Source organism: Canis aureus, chromosome 25 (assembly GCF_053574225.1).
Source record: "Canis aureus isolate CA01 chromosome 25, VMU_Caureus_v.1.0, whole genome shotgun sequence".
NCBI lineage: Eukaryota > Metazoa > Chordata > Mammalia > Carnivora > Canidae > Canis > Canis aureus.
In genome coordinates this window covers 34798625-34822896 of record NC_135635.1, presented here as the reverse complement: position 1 = coordinate 34822896, position 24272 = coordinate 34798625, and the positions used below count along the sequence as shown (strand labels likewise).

The 24272-nt window shown below is 36.3% G+C and overlaps 1 protein-coding gene and 1 long non-coding RNA gene across 3 annotated transcripts in view; one reads left to right on the top strand and one right to left on the bottom strand.

The window, feature by feature from the left end:
- LRP6 (LDL receptor related protein 6) overlaps nucleotides 1-24272 on the bottom strand; it is a 166714-nt gene that overhangs the window by 94912 nt on the left and 47530 nt on the right. For both annotated transcript variants that reach the window (XM_077871039.1, XM_077871038.1), the window contains one exon: nucleotides 5728-5925. In XM_077871039.1, coding sequence (XP_077727165.1) covers nucleotides 5728-5921 — 194 coding nt within the window. In that variant the 5' untranslated portion in view covers nucleotides 5922-5925. The remainder of the gene's footprint in view (nucleotides 1-5727; nucleotides 5926-24272) is intronic.
- The window catches only part of LOC144297217 (uncharacterized), a 41986-nt gene continuing 32658 nt past the window's right edge, over nucleotides 14945-24272 (top strand). The window contains exon 1 of the long non-coding RNA XR_013364294.1: nucleotides 14945-15099. This is a non-coding gene — a long non-coding RNA (uncharacterized LOC144297217). The remainder of the gene's footprint in view (nucleotides 15100-24272) is intronic.

The window sequence follows — 24272 nt, the reverse complement described above, 5'->3', positions numbered from 1 at the left end:
AAATTTTGTACCTTTTCCTTTTGACTCCCTTTTCACTCATCCCTGCCTCTGGCAACCATCACTCTGTTCTCTGTATCTATGAGCCTGGTGGTTTTGCAGGTTTTTTTGTTTTTTGCTTTTGTTTTAGATTCTACATACAAGTGAGTTCAGTATATGTCATTCTCTAACTTCTTTCTTTTTTTTTTTTTCTCTAACTTCTTTCACTTAGTCTAATGCCCTTAAGGTCCATCCATGTTCTTTCAGGTGGTAAGATTTCATTCTTTCTTATAACTGAATAATATTCTTTTTTGGAATTCACCACATTTTTTTCATCCATTCATCTATCAAAGGACACTTAGGTTGTTTTCATATCTTAGCTATTATAAATAATGCTGCAAAGAGCATGGGGGTACACATGTATTTTTAAGTCAGTGTTTCTGTTTTCTTCAGATACCCAAAAGTAGAACTGTCGGATCACACAGTTCTGTTTTGTTTTGTTTTTTGAGGAACCTCCATATTGTTTTCCACAGTGGCTGTGGCAGTTTACATTCTCACCAATAAGGTCAAGAGTTCCCTTTTCTCCACTCCTTGCCAACACTTACTTCTTTTGGTTTTTTTAAGATTTTTTATTTATTTATTCAGAGAGAGAGAGAGAGAGAGAGGCAGAGACACAGGCAGAGAGAGGAGCAGGATCCATGCAGGAAGCCACTGCACCATGGGGGCTGCCCCCAACACTTAATTCTTGTCTTTTTCAAAACAGCCATTCTAACAGGTATAAGGTGATAATTTTCCACTTTTCTTCTTGTACCTGATTTCTACTTTCATACCACTGTGATCAGAAAAAAATGCCTGATATGATTTCAATCTTCTTAAATTTATTAAGACTTGTCTGTGGACTAACATATGATCTATGCTGGAGAATATTTCATATGCACTGGAGAAAAATGTGTGTTCTAGTAATATTGGATGGAGTGGAGTGTTTTTAAATGTCTCTTAAGTCTACCTGGCCTAACAGGAAATTTAAGGCCAGTGTTTCCTTACTGATTTTCTGCCTTTGTGATCTATTTGTTGTTTAAAGTGGGGTACTGAAACCCCCTATAATTGTTGCATTGCTTTCTATGTCTCTCTCCAAATCTGTTAATACTGGCTTTACATTATTTAGGCACTCTGATGTTGAGTGTATGAATATTTACAAAATTATAGCCTCTTGTTGGACTACCCTCATTATCATTACATAATAAATATTCGTCTCTTGTTACAGTCTGTGGCTAAAGTGTATTTTGTGTGATTTGAGTATAGTTAGCCCTGCTTTCTTTGGGTTTCCATTCACATGTATCTTTTCATCCCTTCACTTTCAGAGTGTGTATTCTCTTTAAAGCTAAAGGGAGTCTCTTGTAGGCAGGCAGAAACTAGTGAGTCTTGTGTTTTTATCCATTCTGCCAGTCAATGTGTTTTCATTAAAGAATTTAGTCCATTTCTATACTAAGTAGTTATTGAGACATATAGACTTAAATACTGCCATTTAGTTCATTGTTTTCTGGCTGTTTTGTATTCCATTTGTTTCTTTGTTCTTCTCTTGCTCTCTTATTTTGTGATCTGAATTTCTGTAGAAGTATGCTTAGATTCTTATTAAACTTTTCTGTACATACAGATTTTTTTTTTTTTTTTTTGCTTTTGGTTATTACCAAGAGGCTTATGTAAGATATCAATCCCAGCAGGTTCAGCACAGAGGAAATAGTCAGAGTCACCCATGGCCCAGTATTTCCCTGTAGGAAATCTATTTCCCTGAAAGCAGCCTGAGGTCAGGTTTCTAATTTAGTAGACATCCAGGGGCTGTGAGCAATCCTCCCAGGAGATGAGGGAAATCTTCAGATACCATGTCTGCCCTTTCTGTCTACCCCACTCCAAATTTCCACTATCTCCACACAATTAATTTATACATATACCTGATGCACCAGGTTTACAGATGCCACCAAAGGAAGAGCCTCTGTATCACCTGTCTCTGAAAGCCTATGGGGCTTTCCTAAGTTGCACAGGACTATAGCAATGAAGTAGTTCTTAATGGGTAAAACAGCAACATCTTCAGTGGCTGTATACCTGGGTCCAGTGCAGAGGGAGCAAGCAAAAATGTCAATCTCTAAGTCTCTCCCTGGAAGGCCCCTAAACATACTTTCCCAGCTACCACAGGAGAGATCCAGCTTCCAATCAACCTGCATCTAGGTGCTCCTCCCCTTTAGAACATTTGACAAATCTTGGCACACCCTCAACTACTGGGAGTCACTAAGAATAAAGAAGGCAGTTTGGGCAATCACAAAAGTTTGAGTGACAACCAAGAACTCAGGCCAGGCTACTGAAAAAGTTCATCTCCTACAGAAAACCATTCCATCAAGACTGAGAAAGGAATTTTTTTATCTAATGTGTAGAAACCAATACAGAGTCAAGAAAAATGAAAAAAACAGAACATGTTCCAAACAAAAGAGCAAATACTTACCTGGCAGGGGAGATACCATGATCACCAAACAAAAAAGCAAGACAAAACTCCAGAAATAGATCTTAATGAAACAAAGATACATGATTTACTTGATAAAGAGTTCAAAATAACAGTTATAAAGACGCTTACCAAGGTGAGCAGAACAATGCATGAACAAAGTGAGAATTTCAAAAAAAGAGACAGAAAATACAGGAAAGTACCAACAAAAATCAGAGACCTAAAGAATACAATAACTAAACTGAAAAATTCAATAGAGAGGTTCAACAGACTAGATCAAGGGGAAGAAAGTATCAGCAAATTCAGACGGGGCAAAAGAATTCATCTAAAGAAGCAGAAAGAAAAAAAGAATAAAAATGAAGACAGCTTGAGGGACTTTTAGGAGACCATCAAGTGGACCCCCACAGGCATGATAAGGGTCCCAGAAGGAGAGGATAAAGCAAAAGGAGCAGAAAATTTACGGAAAGAAAATGTCCTACCCTGGGGAAAAAAACAGACATCCAGATACAGGAAGCCCATAAACTTTCAAATAAGGTGAATCCCCCAAAAAATCCATACCAAGACACATTATAATTTAATTGCCAAAAGTTAAAAACAAAAAGTATCTTAAAAGCAACAAGAAGAAAAAGAACTTGATTCACACAAGGGAAACCCCTTAAGATCATGAGCCTATTTTTCAGCAGAAACTTTGGAGGCCAGAAGGGGGTGGCAAGATATAATCAAAGTGCAGAGGTGGGAGGGTGCTAGCTGTCAACCAAGAATACTCTACACACCATGAATGGAAAGAGAAACAAAGAATTTTCTAGACAAGGAAAAACTGAAGGAGTTACCACTGTCAGACTAGCCTAGCCTTACAAGAAATGTTCAGGGCACTTCCCCAAGCTGAAACAAGAGTGCTAATAAGAAAACATGAAAGTATACTGGTAAAAAAGTAAATCTATGGTTAAATTCAGAATACTCTAATTTTGTAATACTGGTGGGTAAATCACTTATAAATCTTATGAAATTTAAAAAATAATAGTAAAAATAGTAAAAAGTGTTAATGGATAAACAAGGTAAAAAGATTTAAATTGTGACATCAGAAACAATAAATGTGGGAGGGACAGTAAAAACTATAAAGCTTAAGATGCATTAGAAATTGTTATTAGGGACACCTGGGTGGCTCAGTTGGTAAGCATCTGCCTTCAGCAGATCATGGTCCAGGGGTCCTGGGATCAAGTCGCACATCAGGCTCCCTGCATGGAGCCTGCTTCTCCCTCTGCCTGTGTCTCTGCCTCTCTCATGAATAAATGAATAAAATATTTTTTTAAAAATTATTATTAGCTTAAAATACTGTTATAAATGTAAGATGTTCTTTATAAGAACCTTAAATGGGATTTTTACCTTGACTGTTGTGTTTCTCACATTTACAGGAAATTAGTTTTCCTGGATTTTTTAGAAAGTGGTGTTAAAGGTGTTAAAGGTAGTTTTTCTAACTTTACAGAATTCACTCTTCTGTTGTTTTCATGTAATGTTAAACAATATGGTAGCGTCCTGAGAACTCTCAGCTGTTTCTCTGCCTATCCTTATCTGAATCTTCTCTTTTCTTCCTCTTTTGATCCTCTCATGTTCCCTGTTCTGCTCAATTTTGATGCTACTATTGTAATCAATTGTGTTTCCACTCACTGCAGTAACCCTGTGCTGATCGAGAACTCTAGCAGCTCCATTTCAAGAATTCTTTGGAGCCAGATTGCTGTAACCTGTCTTTACCATGAACATATCATACTTGTCTGATACTAGAGTGGGCAACCCCCCCCCACTACCTCATTTCAGCTGCTACTCTTAATATAGTCCACCACATTGTCTACTAAATAGTTTAGGCTATTTTGGAGGCCTGCTTTTAAGTTCTATAAAATACCTCACTCAACTCTCTCTGCTTACTCTTGCACAAATAGTAATACTATGGAGGTCTCGTGGCTGTTAGTGGTCTGCTCTTACCTGCTCTTATTTTTGGATGCCTGAGGTTAGTTTTATGGTATGTTTTTGGATTTGCTATCTAGTTTCATTAGTTTTTGTGTAAGTATTCTGAGGACGTCAAAAAAACAATGACATGGACAGATTTACCTCCTACCATCCTTCTTAAAGCCAAAATTGAAGTTCAAACAAAGCAATTATGTTTTTATATTCATTATATACTTCTCCTGACTTATTTCTACTTATTTGTAAACCATCTTGTTGTAAGTCATTTCATCCTTTTTTAAAACAAAGCAAAAAAAAATTACTCCAACTCCATAATTACAAAAACTTTATTTTAATAAATTATTTAAATCTTTCATGATTTTCAGTACTTCTAAATGCTTCCTGATTCAAAGTTCAGATAACTCACAAATGTTTACACTTGGAAAAAATTCCTTCAACAACCTAACTGCTGAAATCTTAAGAATGAGACCACTAGAAACCAAAATACTCATTCAAAAACAAGAACATAAATAGATAATATCCTTAAAATTCTGCACAAGATCTGACTAGAAATTTCTATGTTTAGATATCATAACTTTGTCTTCCTTGAATACCGGTATGCCACATGCATTCAGATTTTTTCCTAGTCCTGGGGTCAGCAAACTAGAGCCCACTGACTTAGCATGTTTTGTAAATAAAGCTTTACGAAACACAGCTTGCCCCTTCCCTTATATATTATCTGCAGCTGCTTTCACACCACAACAGCAGAAGTAAGTAGTTGCAACAGAGATCATATGACCGACAAAGCCAAAAATATTTACCATCTGGCCCTTTCCTAGTCTACAGATGTATCAAATGAGCTTCCCTGAGCAGCACCTGGGGGGGCTCTATGGATAATTCTGAGTAGCAGGACTGTTGTGCTGGGTGTCCAGCACAATGCAGGATGTTTAGCATCTCTCATCTCCCATAAGCTAAAACTAAAATGCCAGCAGCACTCCCAGTCCTTGTTAACCAAAATTTCCCCACTCTGGGAGAGAGCAGAAATACTATTCCTGTTTGAGAATCACTGAAGAACTAAATTAGCTCAGAATAAAGAAAAAGAAAATACAGTTTGTAAATTCTAAGTCCTACCAAGATAGATGAAAATGTAGTTACCTTCTTTTAAGAACAAGCTAAAAGTCTATTCTTCTTCCTCTTTGACACTCAGCTAACAAAAACATTAATTTCTTCTTAATAAAACTAGGCTTTATGATTTGATAATGATATCAAAACATCATGATGTTTACTTAAAGCTTAAAAATAAATTTATGAGGCAATCTTACCGATTTGTTCCATCCAGATTTGATTTGTGGATGAAATTGAGTTTTGCATCTGCCCAGTAAAGCTTCTGTTCCTCATAATCCAAAGTCAGTCCATTTGGCCAGTAAATTTCAGTGTTTATTATAACGAAGCGACTTGAACCATCCATTCCAGCACGTTCTATCTTTGGTACTTCTCCCCAGTCTGTCCAGTACATGAACCTAAAAACCAGATAAAAAATAAACCCATGATTTAACCAGGTTAACAGCCAAGTACTTTATAATTCTCATTATTAGAGAAAAGAAGGCTCTCTCAGGAACACTAAAACTGAAACCATTAGAAAGTATCAAAATTGTAATAATCTACCTTTTTGTCACCACCATGGTAATAACTGATTCAGGCATGCATCATTAAGCATGCAAAAAACTATGTGATCAAAGTTTACTGAGAAAAATGGTATTTACACTGTGTAAATGTACCTCCCCACAGATTATTTATTAAGGACAAAGGAGGAAATGGTAATTTTAGAGAAAATAAACTTGATGAACACTATCTTAAGCAAATCATCTAAGTTAACATAAATGACAGGTACCAAACTGGTGTCACGTATGTGATGCACAAACCATATTTTGTGCAGATTCTTTTACATCGTATTCCTGCCAAAAGATGCGTAACCTAAACAAAATTATGAGGAAATGGAGAAAACCAAATTGAGGAACATTCTAGAAATCAAATGATCTTTGTAAATATCAACAATAACAAAAGTCAAAGGAAGGCCAAGAAACAATCAAGATTAGAGAGGAATAAAGAGATATTGACAAGTACATAAAATGCATGATTTGGACTGAGCAGTTGAGGGAAATGCTATAAAGACATTATAGGGAAACCTAGCAAAATATGAGAGACTAACATAAACAGAAATGTACTGATGTTAATTTCCTAAATATGATCATTGAACTGTGGTTAGGGTATATAAGATATCATTGTACCATTTTTGCTTCTATTCTACAAGTTTGAAATTTTTTTCAAAATAAAAAAATTGAGGTTTATTATTAATAGTCTTATCCCAGAGGTAAAAACAAAATTTTCCTTATTAAAGGTAAAATTCTTAATGTGGGGATCCCTGGGTGGCGCAGGGGTTTGGCGCCTGCCTTTGGCCCAGGGCGCGATCCTGGAGACCCGGGATCGAATCCCACGTCGGGCTCCCGGTGCATGGAGCCTGCTTCTCCCTCTGCCTATGTGTCTGCCTCTCTCTCTCTCTGTGTGACTATCATAAATAAAAAAAAAAATTAAAAATTAAAAAAAAGAAAAAAAGAAAAAGACTAGAGGAAAACTAAAAAGAATACAAAGAAGATCTTCTCTAAAACCAAAGAGAAAATAGGATAAGACGGTCAAAAATAAGTAGACTCTGAAAATTGATCAAACAACAAAATGAGAAGCATTTATTCAAGAAAATCTACTAAATCTAAGGAGGAAATGTGATAGTCCAGCCTGAAGTTACTTGTACCACCATCCATGCTGCTAGGTTTATGGCACAAAAGTTCTACCCTGAGCAGACATGGCAGACCCTAAAGATTGACAGGTACATGGCCCAGTAAGTGGATGCTGACTTTATTTGAAGTAATGGAAAAATCTATGTCCAGGAATGTTGTCAATAACAGGAGTGCTCTCCACTGCAAACAATCAGAAAGTGCTATTATCCCAAATAATACTGACCCAAAAAAGTATAAATGTAACGTAGGTAAATTTTACTTTATTTTTTTAAGAGATAAAATACTTTCTTTACTAGATACTTCACAAAAGAACATACATGAATAGTCAACTGGCACTTAAGAAGATGCTCAATTTCATCAATCATCAGGGAAATGCACATTAAAATCACAGTAACAAAAAAATTAAAAAATAAAACTATAGTAACATACTAAACTCCACTCACTAGAATGGCTAACGTTTAAAAAAAAGCCTAACAATACTAAGTGTTGGTGATGATAAGCAACTGAAACTTTCTTACAGAACTAGTATAATCACTTTGGAAAACAGTCTGGCAGTTCCTTATAAAGGTAAACGTATATTTAACTCTATTAATCAGCAATTTCACTTTTAGGGATTTATCCAAGAGAAATAAAAACATATCCACTCAACAACTGTACATGCAAGTTCACAGCTTTATTCATAACAGCTAAAAACTAGAAACAACACAAATATCCATTAATAGGATGATATACAAACTCTGGTATAATTGTAATACTACTTAGCAATACAAAAAAGCAACTATTCTTATATTCAACAAGGATGAACTTTTAAAATCAAGATGAACAAAAGAAGCCAGACTCAAAAGAGTACCTACTTCATGACTCTATTATATGAAGTTCTAGATTCAGCAAAACTAATCTATAGTGATAGAAATCAGTAGTTACAAGGGTAGAAACAGAGGTTGACTTAAAAGAGGCTAAGCTTTCTGGAGTGAGATGATGGAGTAATAGTAGATATACATTTATCAAAACATCAAACTATAAAATATAATAAAATGTATTTTCTGCATATAAATTATATACCAATAAAGTTGCCTACAACACAAACAAGAAATAAGAAACTATAATTAAAAGCTAATTCAAAATTATCTTCTTTTCTGTAGAAGCCTTCCCTAGCTCGCCCAGAGGTACTCCTTTCTGGGTGCTCCTGAAGCATGTTTCACTGTGCTATAGAACTTATCACACTTTGTATATAAATTATGAAGAACTCATATGGACTGAAGATAAGCAATTTGTATACTATCAAGATGGATACAGCAATAAGTGGTGGTGTCTACTTTGTATAATATAATTTAGGTAGGTCTCACAACTGTCATTAACCTAAGTATGCATAAAACTTATAAATAAGAATTTGGTATCTAGTTTATTGTGAAATAAAAAGTTAACTAATTAATTAGCTCAACAAGAATTTTAGGAACAAAATTATTTACATGCCACTGCTTATCAAAGCTAATAGACAACTCTCACATTATTTAATAGTTAAAAATAGGTCATGTTACTTCAAGGAATAAAGGCTTCAAATAAAACAAGGGATACGGAGACATTTGTCAAGATGAGAATCTGATAAAAAATCTAGAATTTGGAGGCACCTGGGTGGTTCCATGGTGGAGCGTCTGCCTTTGGCTCAGGTTGTGATCCCAGGGTCCTGGGATTGAGTCCCGCCATCAAGCTCCCCACAAGGAGCCGACTTTTCCCTCCGCCTATGTCTCTGCCTTTCTCTCTGTCGCTCATGAATAAATAAATAAAATCTTTAAAAAAATTTTTCTAATCTAGAATTTTAAAGTCAATCTTGTGGATATTTTCATTTGTTCAAATATTTAAAATGCAAAATAATAAATTTCATCTATAAATACTAAAATTTCCATGTTATTTGATTAACATTTAAATTAAAAATTCATTACAAATTTAATATAGGAAGGGAAAGAGACACAGAAAGAAAACACAAAAGTATTTTATAAATTGCCAAGATATTATTCAATTTCTAAAAAAAATGTATTAAGCACCTATTAGGAGCCAAGCATCATCCTTGATATAATACACAAAAATAAGCAAGGCAAACAACTGCCCCTGTGAAACTTGATCTAGGCAAGGAGTGATAAATGTAGCATGAGATGTATGAACACGGTGTTATGAGAGTGCGAGGAAGTGATACTCAGTCAAGCTAGTAAATGTTAAGAGTTGTCAATAAAAGCTTACCAGAGGAACAATCCTTTTATTTAGGGAGCTGCCAAAATGAGAAACAGCATTCTAGGAAGAAGATAAAGCATATGCAAAAGACATCAGAATTCATGACACATTCAAGACCAGCACAAAGATCAGCAGAGCTGCATCATATATCTGGCAAAAAAAGAAGTCCCACAGAAGAGACCAATTCTGCTGTGAAAAGAAGCCTGAAGTACATAACCTATAGGTAGCGAGAATGTACTTAAGACTGTAGGCAGAAAAGTAAGTTAAGTGGTTAAGATTATCCTGTTAATCACTGGTAATAACACAGGGTTTGATTAGAGGGGAAGAAATTAGAGAAAGAAAATTAAAGCACAAAACTTCTGAAATATTCCAGATGAGAACTAATGAAGACAAAAGCTGAAAGATGGATCATAAGAGAAGAATCATTAATGAGAGAGTAGGATGGCTCTCAGGAGTTGGCAAATGTGAATGAGCCCATATTGGCGTCATTCAACAAAATATGGAATCTAAACAGAGTTTAAGGGGCAACATGGTGACTTCAGATAAAGATGAAATGAGTATCTTTATCTCATTGTTTTTCCTTCTATATCCAAAGAACCAGTCAATAGAGTAAAAGAAAAATTAGTGTAAAAATTAAATGAGGGATCCCTGGGTGGCGCAGCGGTTTAGCGCCTGCCTTTGGCCCAGGGCGCAATCCTGGAGACCCAGGATCGAATCCCACGTCGGGCTCCCGGTGCATGGAGCCTGCTTCTCCCTCTGCCTGTGTCTCTGCCTCTCTCTCTCTCTCTCTCTCTCTGTGTGACTATCATAAATAAATAAAAAATTTAAAAAAAGTTAAATGAAAGTAGGATAGGAAAGGTAAATAAAGTTAAAAGGATGTTAATAGTTAAAAAGAAAGAAAAAGAAAGTTGTGGACTATAGTAACAAGGTAAAAGAAACTGCAATAAAAAGCTGCATAAGAAACCAAACCAAAAAAAAAAAAAGAAAGAAAGAAACCAAACCAGCCCCCAATAAGAGTCATGCCACATTTAAAGAACACATGACAGATATAAGGTGAAATTTTATAAACAGTGGAAAAAAATTCTGACTTTAATGAAAGTGAAAAGAAAAGATAGCAAGCAAAATTCATACATTCTTCCTCTTCCTATCCCTGAACCAGTTCCATCTTACTTTGGTTAGGATATTGGGCTTTTAAGTAAAGAGGAGGTTGGAGAATTCAAGGTATCTGCTTCCTGATAGAACTACAAAGAAAAAAAGAACTGTGAAGAAGTCTGCTATAATTCCATGCTTCCTCTCTATTTATTTGTGTTGGTATTATATTTGAAATAATAAGTGATGATTAATAAGATAATGAAAGCATTTTAGTGGATTTGTTTTTAAAGAAAATGTACAGTAACCAGATGAAAAAGATTCTACTATTGCGGGACAAGAAAGAACATGGAGATGGCTAGATTAAATAGAATCTTTGCTGTGACAATATCCATCATAACGGAATTCTACATGTATAAACTAGCAATCCCGGAGACAGATTGCTAAGAATGATCCTTAAACGCCCACCCTAAGACTAATTTTTAAAAGCTGCTGGACCTAATACAGAGAATATATTTAATTCAGAAATAACACTGGTATAGTATACCACTACTAAAAGATAAAGCTTATAAGCCTGGGAATAAGTAACATACTAAATTAATTTGACTCCCTACTATTATCAAAGAAAACGCTAGCTATAGTACAAGCATACTGTGTTAGATCGCATTTTGCGGATACTATGCCTTTTACAAACTGAAGGTTTGTGACAACACTGCATCAAGAACATCTATTGGAACCATTTTCCAACAGCATCTGCTCATTTCACGTTTGTCACATTTTAGCAATTCTCCCAGTATTTCAACGTCCCATCATTATTATATTTGTTATGGTGATCTATGATCAGTGACTATGACTGACTCAAAGTTCAAATGATGGTTAGCATTTTTTAGCAATAAAGTATTTTTTAAATTAAGGTATATACACGGTTGGTTTAAACATAACACTACTGCAAACTTAATAGACTACAGGATAATGTAAATATTAACCTTATATGCACTGGGAAAACAAAAAGTTCACTGGACTCATTTCATTATGATACTCACTTTATTGCTGTGGTCTGGAACCCCCAATATCTCCAAGTTATGCACTTTCCCAAATTGCTGTTATCTACAATTCTCTTTCTGAACAAATCATAGGTGATGCATTTTGAACTCCTCTAAGTATAATAAAGATGATTTATTAACTGTCTAGAATGTCTCTCTCCTCCTCCTATACTCTGATAAATATCCTGATTCTTCAGAAGAGTTCAAATGTCACCGTAACTTGGAAGCATTTCATGACTCTCTCAAGCACACTCTTCTCTGTACATTTCAAACACATAGATTACTAAGACTGTTTATACATTTCCCATCCCTCTGTATTCCAGGTTCCTGTTTTATATATTATTGTATCCTCTATCCTAAAACAATCTAATATAATGCCAAGTGTATTTACAGTCAGCATTCAAATGCTTAATAATGGTCTGCACTTACCTGCTCTTGGGCCATTCTGTTATTATTACAGAGTATATCCTTAAAAAATAAAGGCAGAATTTTATTTTAATGAATATCATTATTCTTCTACTATGCTCCAGTTACAAGCCGTTTTCTATTCCTTGAATGTATAATGGCACGAGAGTCTGGCACATAGTGTTCCTACTTACTAAAAGCTATTACCCATTTCCATACCTTGTCTCCCCTGGAAAACGACTGCTTAGCTAGAAAACATCAACCTGAAATAACTCCCCAAATGGAATGGACTACTCTCTCCTTTGTTCCCCACTATACAGATTTCTATAGCAATACTTAGAAAGCTTTACTGCAACAATATTTCCCTAAATTTAAACCTGGTTTATACCTAATAAATCTACATAATTAGTCTATTCTATACACGTTTTGCTATTAGGTCACCTCTGAGGATATACTAGGATATCCCACCACCCAAAGCTAAAAGCTATACATAGACAGGTTCACTGCCTTTTTTTAATGGTCCGGTGGAGAGAATTTATTTTTTCAAGATAAAATTATTTCAGTCATGCCTTTAATTACTGCCTGATATATTACAGGAATCTATAAATCAGTTTTTGAGGAAAATCCTTCCCTCACCCTTGAATATTCCCTCAATTCACCTTTCAAGCTCATCTTACCTGCTTTTACTAAATTGCACTTTGTCCTGATACAGCAGGGACAAATGCCAAAGAAATCATTACTGAGGGCATTACAAGGGTGTTGCTCATTACATTATATAGCAGCTTTTTTATGAGGACTAACGGGAGTAGAAATCAGTTTCATTATCAGGAGTAAAGATGGTTTCTCAAAGAATGACATCTACCTAAAGAACATTAATTCTTACAATTAGTATTTTCTTTTTTAGATTGGCTTAGATTTTTCCTCGGGTCCATTCCAGTTACAAAGTTTATAGTTCTGCTATTTCTTTTTATATCTACCATCATACCTCATTCACTCTTTTCAACACTAAAAAGGGGGGAAAATAGAAACAATATACAGGGGATCCCTGGGTGGCTCAGCGGTTTAGCCTTTGGCCCAGGGCGCAGTCCTGGAGTCCCGGGATCGAGTTCCACGTTGGGCTCCCGGCATGGGGCCTGCTTCTCCCTCCTCCTGTGTCTCTGCCTCTCTCTATCATAAATAAAATAAATCTTAAAAAAAAAAAAAGAAACAATATGCAAATCATGGCAAAGATATCCACAGATCATATGATTATGCACTCACAAAATGTCTGCCATGGGTACCTGGCATTTTAGGAGGCGACCTAGTACCTAATCGACCTTCCTATGTTTAAAGAAGCCTCTACTTCATGTGGCAGAGGCACTTCCTGAAACTAAAGAAACAGAAAGCACCAGATATTTACTTTCTAAATCTCCCCTGCAATTGGGACAGGGGCATAAGACTTGGGTTTTGCCTGTCAGACAAACCAAGAAAAAGAGAAAGTGGAGGCAGAAGAGAAAGAAGCAATAGCAGCAGCTGCAAGGACTACAAGCAATCCATGCTGGTAAGGTTGAGGGCAATAGCAAAGGCTAATTAAATTCAGTTTGAATTAATTCATCCTTCTTTAATCCAGTTTTGCAAGGAAGCACTAGAAGCAACTTTAGGAGTGTCTGTTATCAAAAGAAAAAAAAGAAGAAAAAAAAAAAAAAAAGGAGTGTCTGTTGTCTCGGGATCCCTGGGTGGCTCAGCGTTTAGCGCCTGCCTTTGGCCCAGGGCATGATCTTGGAGTCCTGGAATCCAGTCCCACATCAGGCTCCCTGCATGGAGCCTGCTTCTCCCTCTGCCTGTATCTCTGCCTCTCTCTCTCTCTCTGCCTCTCGTGAATAAAAATCTTAAAAAAAAAAAAAAAAAAGAAGGAATATCTGTTGTCTCATGTCAGTGAGAGAGCACAAACAGTAGTAAATATGCCACCTAACAGTGGTGCCATCACTGGACCAGGCCTGTGGTATGATTTTTAACACTGTTCGTGGCTACAGATTCCAAGCCTGGTTCTTCTACAATTTAAGAAATTTTATGAGTAACCCAATAACCTCTTCAAAAATACTTTTTTGGGGCGCCTGGGTGGCTCACTGGTTGAGTGTCTGCCTTTGGCTCAGGTCATGACCCTGGGGCCCTGGGATAGAGTCTCACACTGGGCTCCCTGCAGGGAAGCTGCTTCTCCCTCTGCATATGTCTCTGCCTCTCTCTCTGTGTCTCTCATGAATAAATAAATCTTTAAAAAACAAAACACTGTATTAAAAAAATACTCTTTCTGTTTAAATAACAGAGATTTCTTATTACTTAAAACTATGAACACTAACATGCACTTTTAGATCCAACACCACCCAAAAGCATCGCTTTAAAGTTTAGACAGTCACTTCAACTCTTCTCCCAACAAAGCCTCATATGTTAGAACTCCTTTCATCCAAACATCTTACAAATGGCATGTTTCAAAAGTTTCACAGCTCTTCCCTCAATCTACTGGGACTCCTCTCATAAGGGCCAACGTCAACATTCATGAGAATGACTGGCAGAGAACTATCAGGCAAATTACATCCTGATCCTTCCATCTATATACTTGTTTAAAACATTATCTTGATGAAAACTGATATAAAGAGAACAATCTATGACAGACAGAAAAGCCAACTTAACATGAAAATTTGGTACTTGTCACCATAAACAATGAAACAATGAGGTGTAAAAGAAAGAAAACTCAACTAATCTGTCTGATTTATTCAGTTTTCTAACTTCAAAACCCAATAATCATCAATGTATAATGAGCACGACATAACCAGTCCTTGAATATTCAGAAACTAGAATTGTAAATATAATTAACAAGCAATGGTCTAAAAGTCTGTTCCCCCCAAAATGCATATGCTGAAATCTCAACTCCCAATGTGATGGTATTAGGAATTCTGGGGATTAGGGATTCTGGAGTGATTAAGTCATAAGAATAGAACCATCTGGAATAGGATGACTGCCCTTACTAAAAAGGCCCAGGAAAGTTCGCTGTCCCTTTCTACCTTGTGAAGTTTCAGTGAAAAACAACAATGTAGGAAGCAGGCCCTCAACAGACACCAAATCTGCCAACACCTTGATCTTGGGTTTTCCATCCTCCAGAACTGTGAGAAAGAAATTTTTGTTGTTTATAAACCACCAGTAATAGTACTTCATTATAGAAGCCTGAATGGACTAATACAAGTTTTTCTTAGCACCATGTTTCTTGGGCTGTGCTCCCCAGTCCATACACAAACACACCTGTAATAATACTACTAGTGGTGATGATCATGATGTTGCCGCCAATTTTTAATTCTGGCAGCGTTTAGCAATGACTTCAGAAACTCTTGAAAATATCAGGAACTTGGGCTCTTCCATCAGAGATTCTGATTAAAATAATCTGAGTTGGGACCCATGCATCAATATTATCTAAAAGTTCCTCGACCTTCCAACTAAGCACTAGCTGTTGGCACGTTCCATCATATTGAGGTCCCCATGACATCCAAACCTGCAATGTCGGGCCCCAACAGGGACCAGTGGAGGCAGGTACAAAAGGCAAGGATGACTTGTCACCATAAACAATGAAACAATGAGAACTGTTTCAGAATATGCAGAATATGCTGCCATCAACTCCATGTTAGACCAGATCAACTCCTGTCTGGACCAACTGGAGGAGAATGACCACCTCCATGCCTGCCTCCAGGAGCTACTTGGCAGACATGCCTTAAGTTTCAGCAGTAGCTTAGAAGGTCCCAGCAAAACCAGTCCCTTGGCTCTGAGAGCCACCAACCACCCCAATCCTGCCTCCCTGGGCTAGACTCTGGCCTGGACACTCACCACCTGGCTTAGATACCTTCTTAAGGGCTGGCTTCCAGGTCCTCTGGTGGGTCTGCCTGCCTGGGCCACTTTTCTGGTACTCCCTTGGACCAGCCCTCACCACCTGGCATCCTCTCTTAGGGTCAGGTGTGAGCCTGTGAACCACCCACCTTGCCTGCCTGCCCAATCCCAGGGCGTCCACTCTGCTCAGGCCTTGAGTGTCCACATTAAACAGGTGGACAACAAAATAAATATTTTTAATAAATTTTTAAAAAATAAATATTTTTTAAAATAAAGAAATAAAAGCTCCTCAAAGAATTCTAATTCATTTAGAGTTTAGAACCAGTGAAGAGAAATCTGAGTTTCTGAAGCATCTGTTTATCCATACTACTCTGTTCTTCTACAGTGGTGTTAATATATTTAACTCACTAACCAGTTAGCCTTAAATATTAGTTAATAATCAGCTCTTAAATCTATGGAAGATCAAAGAAGGAACAAGGAACCAAATAAATTACTTTCCACACAACAGTTTTCCATATTTCCCTCCAAAGTTTTATAATTTGAGAAATGGGACTTTTAGACTTCACAGTTACTGCTAAAGTTGTACTAAGTATAAATATCCAAAGATATGTAAGGATGAAGATAGATTTTCAAATCTCTATTACAAATTTTCAAGCTTTTAGTATCCAATTCTTTACCTACAGAAATATTCAGTGGCAGCCCTCAATGAAGGTTTAAGTTTACTTATTCACTGAATATGTTACAGACACCAGAGTCTCATATTACTTATAGGATATGAACAAATGAATATAGTAAATATCCTTTAAAAGCTTATATTCTGTATGTCAATCAGTGCAATTGTTTTCTTCCCCTGTTTAGAACATGCTGCCAAAATGGTAAAAAAAAAAAAAAAGCATGGAAAATTACCTGTGATTTTCATAAAAATATATACAATATAATTAGTAGTCACTTTGACATTGTATTACTTTGACACAGGGTGACTTGCATCTACTCTTAGCTATGCTAATTAGAGTGTGAAAAAGATCACAAAACTGACATTTTAAAAAATAATTATAGGGACACCTGGGTGGCTCAGCAGTTGAGCATCTGCCTTTGGCTCAGGGTGTGATCCTGGGGTCCTGGGATTGAGTCCCACATCGGGCTTGCTGCGATGAGCCTGCTTCTCTCTCTGCCTGTCTCTGCCTCTCTCTGTATCTCTCATGAATAAATAGAATCTTTTAAAAAAAATTATATTTTTTTTGTTTTGTCCTTCAAGTAAATCCAGTCAAGTAGGAGATTAATACTTAAGAAGTCATCGTGTCTTTAACAAAACCACATTACTCAAAAAGCAATTAATAATTCTGAGATTACACCACAGAAAACTGGTATACTTCCAAGTGTTTAAGCACTCCTGAAGATAAAATCCATCATTTATTACTCTCTTTTTCAAATCCACATAAATCAAGCAGAGAAAGGTCTGCAATCTTAATCAGACACCCACAGTAGACAGACACATCCCAAAGCCAACCCACTCTTTGTGAAGATGGGGGGAGACGTTAAGACTCTTTGACAAAATCACTGACCCCATTTCTTTCTGAGACTCCAAGCATCAGAGTGAAATACAATCTAGAAGATCTTCAGTCTTCTGACAATGGTGCTAATTTTAGAGCTACCTGGATACTATCTAGGGCCAAAAGGCAAGAATAAGTTACTTCCAATTTCAACCCAGAGTCAAGTCAAAGAAAAAACCTCACGGTAACCACAGAAAAAAGCAAAACAGAAATGGTTATTAATACTTACTTTTTAAACCATCAGAAAATATTTTAAATATGTTCATTTCACAAAGATTTAGTTTACAAAAGAACATAAAGCAATAGGTGAGATAGTAATTTGTTAATAAGTTCTATATAAATACTACTTAAAAAGCTGAAGAAGGGCAGCCTGGGTGGCTCAGTGGTTTAGCGCCACCTTCAGCCCAGGGCGTGATCCTGGAGAGTCCCATGTCAGGCTCCCTGCATAGAGCCTGCTTCTCCCTCAGCCTGTGTTTCTGCCTGTCTCTCTCTCTCTCTCTCCCCCCGCTCCCCCGTGTGTGTCTCATGAATAAATAAATAAAACCTTTAAAAAAAAAAAAAGCTGAAGAGGATGTTTCAGTAGGCATTCGTTAATCTATCAGAGGAGGAAAGCAGGTAGAAAAGAAGGACAAAATCATCTGAAGGTTATAGAATAAACCTTTTCTTTCAGATGAAATAACTAACAAAAAGAAAATAGAATCAGGCTAGGAATTAATTCCTAATCCAGCTCTCAAAATTTATCAAATTGGAAATGTAGTATATATTTGTAAACTCATGGGGGGGGGGGTTCTCTTTAGAGTCTCACCTTACTTCATATCCCCCAAAACAATTAAAGAAATTAAATATGACGTATGGTGCAAGCAAGGAGGCAACTAGAATGTTCATTATATTGTTCCTTTTATCTTTTTTGTATGTATTAAATATAAGTTTATGACTGGTTTAAAACATACAAAAAACTAAGCCATATACAACGCCTGGGTGGCTCAATCAGTTAAGGGTCTGCCTTTGGCTCAGGTCATGATCCCACAGTTCTGGGACTGAGCTCCACATCAGGCTCCCTACTCAGGAAGGAGTTGACTTGTCCCTCTACCTCTACTCCTCCTCACCACTTGTGCTCTCTCTCTCAAATAAATAAATAAAATCTTTTAAAAATATACCTAAACCATAAAAATAAAGGACAGAAAGCAAGTTGAATATACCTAATCCTTCTCAGAAACAGTGCAAAATATGAAATCATAAAGAAAAGAAATAGTAGATTAAATATTGGGGGAGGAGGACAAAAAGACTTATAAAATCTGTTTTTGTTCCAGAGAAACCTTCCAATTAAAGAGCACCTAAAAAATGATAGATAAAACTACAAAAATATTTTAAATGTATGTCTGCACCCATAAAAATTAAAGGAAATATTCTGAGCACAGAAAGGAAAAATTGAGAAAAGTAATCTAGAGTTGAAGAAGAGATGGTCTCTATAACCTATACAAGGTAGCACCCTTAGATGAGAGAATACACTCAATGCCAGAAACCCCAACTTAAACACTCTCAGTGGGTAAGCTAAAAGGAAAACACACACGGAAATGGCACAAATATTTGACTATATGAAGAGATAATTAATGAACATGAAGATAATTCTGGATAATCTCTTTGGTGCTAAACATAAAGAGAAAGAAATAGATTCATGAAAGAGGTTAAAAGAGTTCATAAAACAGACAAATGTCTAGAGTTCTAAAACCAAAATGATATAAAAGCAGTATTTTAGGAGACTTTTCAAGAACTGATGAAAGACATCAGTCCACAGAATCAAGAACCCCAACAAATCCCAATTAGCATAATTTTTTTAAATCTAGATGAATTTTTTTTAAAAATCTAGATGAATTTACTGAAACTGTAATCAGAGTAATGGTAATAATGGATCACTTCAACAACAAAGAAAGCCAACAGATACTAGAATAATACCATTAAAACATGGTAAGAGAAAATATCTGTTGATCTGCAATTGTATCCTACACAAAAAAATTAAAAACAAAGGCAAAATAAAGGTAGATTCAGACAAACAAAGCCTAAGAGAGTCTGCCACCAACAGGACTTCACTAAAGGAAATTAAGATTTAGAAAAATTAACCCAAACAGAAGTTCCTAAAATGCAAGATGGAATTGATAAATCTAAACTTTAAAAATAATGTCTTATGAGTAAGAAACAAGGAAGCAGAACTTAAACTGATAATAACGATAATATATAAGCCAGGAAGGTAATAAACAGAAGTAAAGTATACTAATAATTTCATAAGTATATATGTTAAAAATTCTCAGAATTTAAAATTTTTTCCAAAAATATAAAATTTTTTAAATTCTCAAAAAGACTGCAAATTTGTAGAGAGAAAAAGCTGACAAAATATAATCAATAAGAAAGAAGAGAAACGAAATGGGCAGAATAGAAAACTCAAAATAAGATGTCAGATGTGAATACAAATATATTAGTAATTACAATAAAGTGTAAAAGGACTGAGAAGCTTCTGCAGAAGACGTATTTTGTTTTTTAAGGATTTGTTTATTTGAGAGAAAGAGAGCATGCACGTGAGCACACACAAACTGGGGGGCAGGGCAGAAGGAAAGGGAGAGGCCGACTCCCAGCTGAGCAGGGAGCCCAACGTGGGGCTCAATCTCAGGATGCTGGGATCATGACCTGAGCCAAAGGCAGATGCTTAACCGAAATGAGTCACCTAAGTGCCCCTAGAACACACATTTTAGTGATAGACTTAAAACTCAAACCAAAAACTCCAACTATATGCTACTTAAAAAAGAAACGCCTAGAACACTAAGAAGCAAAAACTTACCAGAAGAAAGCAGATATAGCAAGTGATATTTAACAAAATGAACTTTAGGGCAAAATACATTAGTAGCAATAAAGTCACTAAATAATAGTATGAGGTACATCAGGAAGAAAGTTCCTTATCTACCTGTATTTCAAAACACAGCTTCAATGCACATAAAGCAAGATAGGCATATCTATAAAAAGAAACTGTCAAATTAATTACCACATGAAAGATGTGTTAACATACTTCTCTCAGCAATAAATTAAAAATTATTTTAGGAATCAAAAGATTTCAACAGTATAAACAAGTTTGATTTCATGGACACATCTACAACACTGTACTCAAAAACCACAGAATATATAATCTTTTCAAACACACATTTTTATTTATTTTTCTTGAAGATTTTTAATTTTTTTCTTAGGAATTCTATACCCAAAGAGGGGTTTAAATTCACAACCCTGAGAGCAAGAGCCACACACAGTCCATTGACTGAGCCAGCCAGCTACCCACATGAAATATTTTTTAAATATAACCACACACTGGACCATAATGTAAACCTTAAGTATAGGACTAATATACAAATGGCAGAGTAACTGTAATTAATTAACTTAGAAATAATAAGTAGGAAAAAAATCTATCTGGCTGTCTGGAAATTAAGATTCACATTTCTAAAAAATAAAACAGTTCAGAGAAATCAATTATTATTTTATTACTAAACTTATTAAGATGCAAATAATGAAACTCTGAGGCACAGGTAAAAATAATAATAAATATGTTTAAACTACTAAAAGCTAAAAGGATGAAAAATAAAGAGCTAATCCAAAGAAAGTATAAGAAAAATAAAGGGAAAAGAAATCCCCACAGTATTAAAAAAAAAAAAAAAGTATTACAGCAAAAAACATAGGAAAAACATGAGCTTACAAAACTGTATCAAGACAAGTTTTTAGAAACCTGAATAAACTGTAACTATTAATAAAAAGTAAATTCATCATGGTAGGAGAAAAAGGGAGAATGATATAGCCCAGATATCTACTGGTAAATTCTCTAAAATTCTCACAGACCAAATAATTCTAATCTTAAAACATAATTATTGCAATGTACAAGAAAAGAAAACACTCCAAAACAGCAGAATAAACAGCCTTCTCAAGTACATATAGAATATTCACAAGAATGTGGGCCATGCAACAAAGAACTGAAATCATATACAGTATGTTCTCTGGCACAAGAGAATTAGACCTGGGCAACCCCTGTGGCTCAGCAGTTTAGCACCGCCTTCCCCTTCAGCCCAGGGCATGATCCTGGAGACGCGGGATCGAGGCCGGCATCCGGCTCCCTGCATGGAGCCTGCTTCTCTCTCTGCCTGTGTCTCTGCCTCTCTCTCTCTCTCTGCCTCTGTCTCTTTCTCTCATGAATAAATTTTAAAATCTTTTAAAAAAAAACAAGAGAATTAGACTAGTCTATATATGAGAAAGATATCTACAAAATCCTAAACATTTGGAAATTAACCAACATACTTCTAAACACATGTGTGCAATAAATGATTAATATTGCCCTAAAAGAGGTCTGGTCTTTGCCCCGAAGCCAGTAAGAGATAATCTCTAATCTAGGACTGTCTTCACTGATAAGAGTGTCATTTGGTTTATCTGAGGTCATAAGCTACCTCAGATAGTCTAGGCTAATGATGTGATTTATAGTAGAGGCTTTGGGACACTCCATAGAAGCCCAACCTCTAGAGGGGCTAGAGACTAAAGTCAGCCAAGCAGAAAGTCAATATGTCTACATAGCCAAACTCTAATAAAACACACAAGTCTCAGGTGACTTCTCTGGTTGGCATTATTCTGCATGCTGTCACACATTACAGGAAAAGTAAGGGCTGTCCACACAAACACTCCACTGCGAGAAGACAGCTAGAAGCTCTGCACTTGGAACTTTCCTGGACCTGGGCACTCTTCCCCCAGCTGATTTTTATTTGTAATAGAATAAACCACAACTAACAACTTTCAGTGAATTCTGAGAGTCCTAGTGACTTATTGAACCTAAAGTTAGTCCTGTGGTCTCCCAATCTGCAACTGGTGTCAAAAGTAAAAGTGGTTTTATGGAGGGGGATATGAGCAAAATAGGTGAAAGGGATTAAGTATTATAAACTGACAGCTATAAATAAGTCACAGAGATGAAAAGTACAGTACAAAGAATATAATCAATAATACTGTAATAACTTTGTATGTCGACAGATGGTAATAACTACACTCATCACTGTGAGCATTTCATGAGTATAATTGTTGAATCACTATGCTATAACTTGAAATTAGTATCATATTTTATATTCACTATACTTCAATTTAAAAAATAAGATCTGTAGGCTAAATTTAAAAGCTTCAAAAAGCACTAAACTTTTTTTGAGAGACCAAGTGAGCACGAATGGGTGGAGGGACCAACAGGAGAGGGAGAGAGAATCTTAAGCTGGCTTCATGCCCAGTGCAGAGCTGGATGGGAGGGCTCAATCTCACAACCCTGAGATTATGACCTGAGTGGAAATCAAGTCAGACACAACCGACTGAGCCACCCAGGTGCCCTAAGAACTGTATTTTTAAATAATATAATTATAGAATATAATTTTTTAAATGTTCATGTCTAAAAAACCTAGACTAGTTTATATTTTACTAGCCATACCGTGACTTATATGCCAACCCAGATAGCGCCTAAGTTGGTGACTTTACTGAGGGATTAACCAGCCCTGAGAATGGGGGCCATCTGCCTCCCCCTCCCAAGCTGGGGAAACACCACCCTCCATGCATAGAAGCAGCATATGGCAAGGCTCAGATTCCACTGGATTTATACTTGAATCTTGTTTTGGGATCTCTAGAATGATGCTTGGAAACAACCTATAGGACTAATGAATATACTATATACTCTGAATTCTGCAAGGTGGCTCTAAATAATAAAGCTGATTTGACAGTGTTTAAAACACACACACAAGATACCACTGCATACATCTAAGAATGACTTAAAGGAAACTGTCAAATACTGGTGAGGATGCAAAGCAACTAAACTCTCAGACACTGCCAGTGGGAATAAAAAATGGTATAGCCACTTTGGCAAAATTTCAGTTTCTCATAAAGTTAATTATAATTACCATAGAACCCAGTAATCTGACTCTAAGGTATTTACTCAAGAGTAATGAAAGAGAAATAAAAACTTACGTTCACACAAAAACCTGCATACAAATAGTTATAGCAGCTCTATTTGTAATTGCCAAAACTGGAAATAACCCAAATGTTCTTGAACTAATTAATGGATCAACAAGCTGTAATACATTCATACAACGGAACATTACTCAGCCACAACAAAACTACTGATACATACAACACAGATAAACCTTAAATGCATTATGCTGAGTCAAAGAACCCATTTATACATATTGTATGATTCCATTCATATGACATTCTGGAAAACTACAGTAATAGAAAACAACTCAGTAACTGCAAGGAGCTGAGATCAGGGGCAAGAAGGTAAGTATAATAAAGAATAAGGAAATTTTGGGGGGTGATGGAACAGTTCTGTATCTCAATCACAGTGCTGATATCAACAGAGTCTGACTAAACTCTAGCCAGGCTCCATTGAGTCCTTTCTCAGCTAGACCTCAACTTTGGCCCTCAAAGACTTGAACAAAATACCAACATAGTTTCTAACAGCTTAAGGCTGCATCACTAAGATGACCCTAGTCCCTCATAAAATGCCTGCCTGAGAAATTAACTGCTGCCAAAAGAATTTACTGTTTGTTCCAGCCAACACCTGAACATAGGGCCCCTGTCTGCCAGTCTCTGTGGGAGGACAGGAGCCTTGGAAAAGTGCCAGTTAGCCAACCCAGATGGTTTCACATAGACCAATTTCCCCTTCCAGCTTTTTGTAATTTATCACTCCCCTGCCTCTACTGGACCCCTGCACCCCCTTCTCCCCCCTCCCTCATTCTCCCTTTAAAATACCAAGCTACTCGTATACAAATCAAAGTAGAGTTCCGTTTATGTGGCCCTCTTTTCCACGTTGCAATAATATATTGCTGATTAAAATCCGTCCTTACTGTTTTAACTAGGGTCCAGTTTTTTT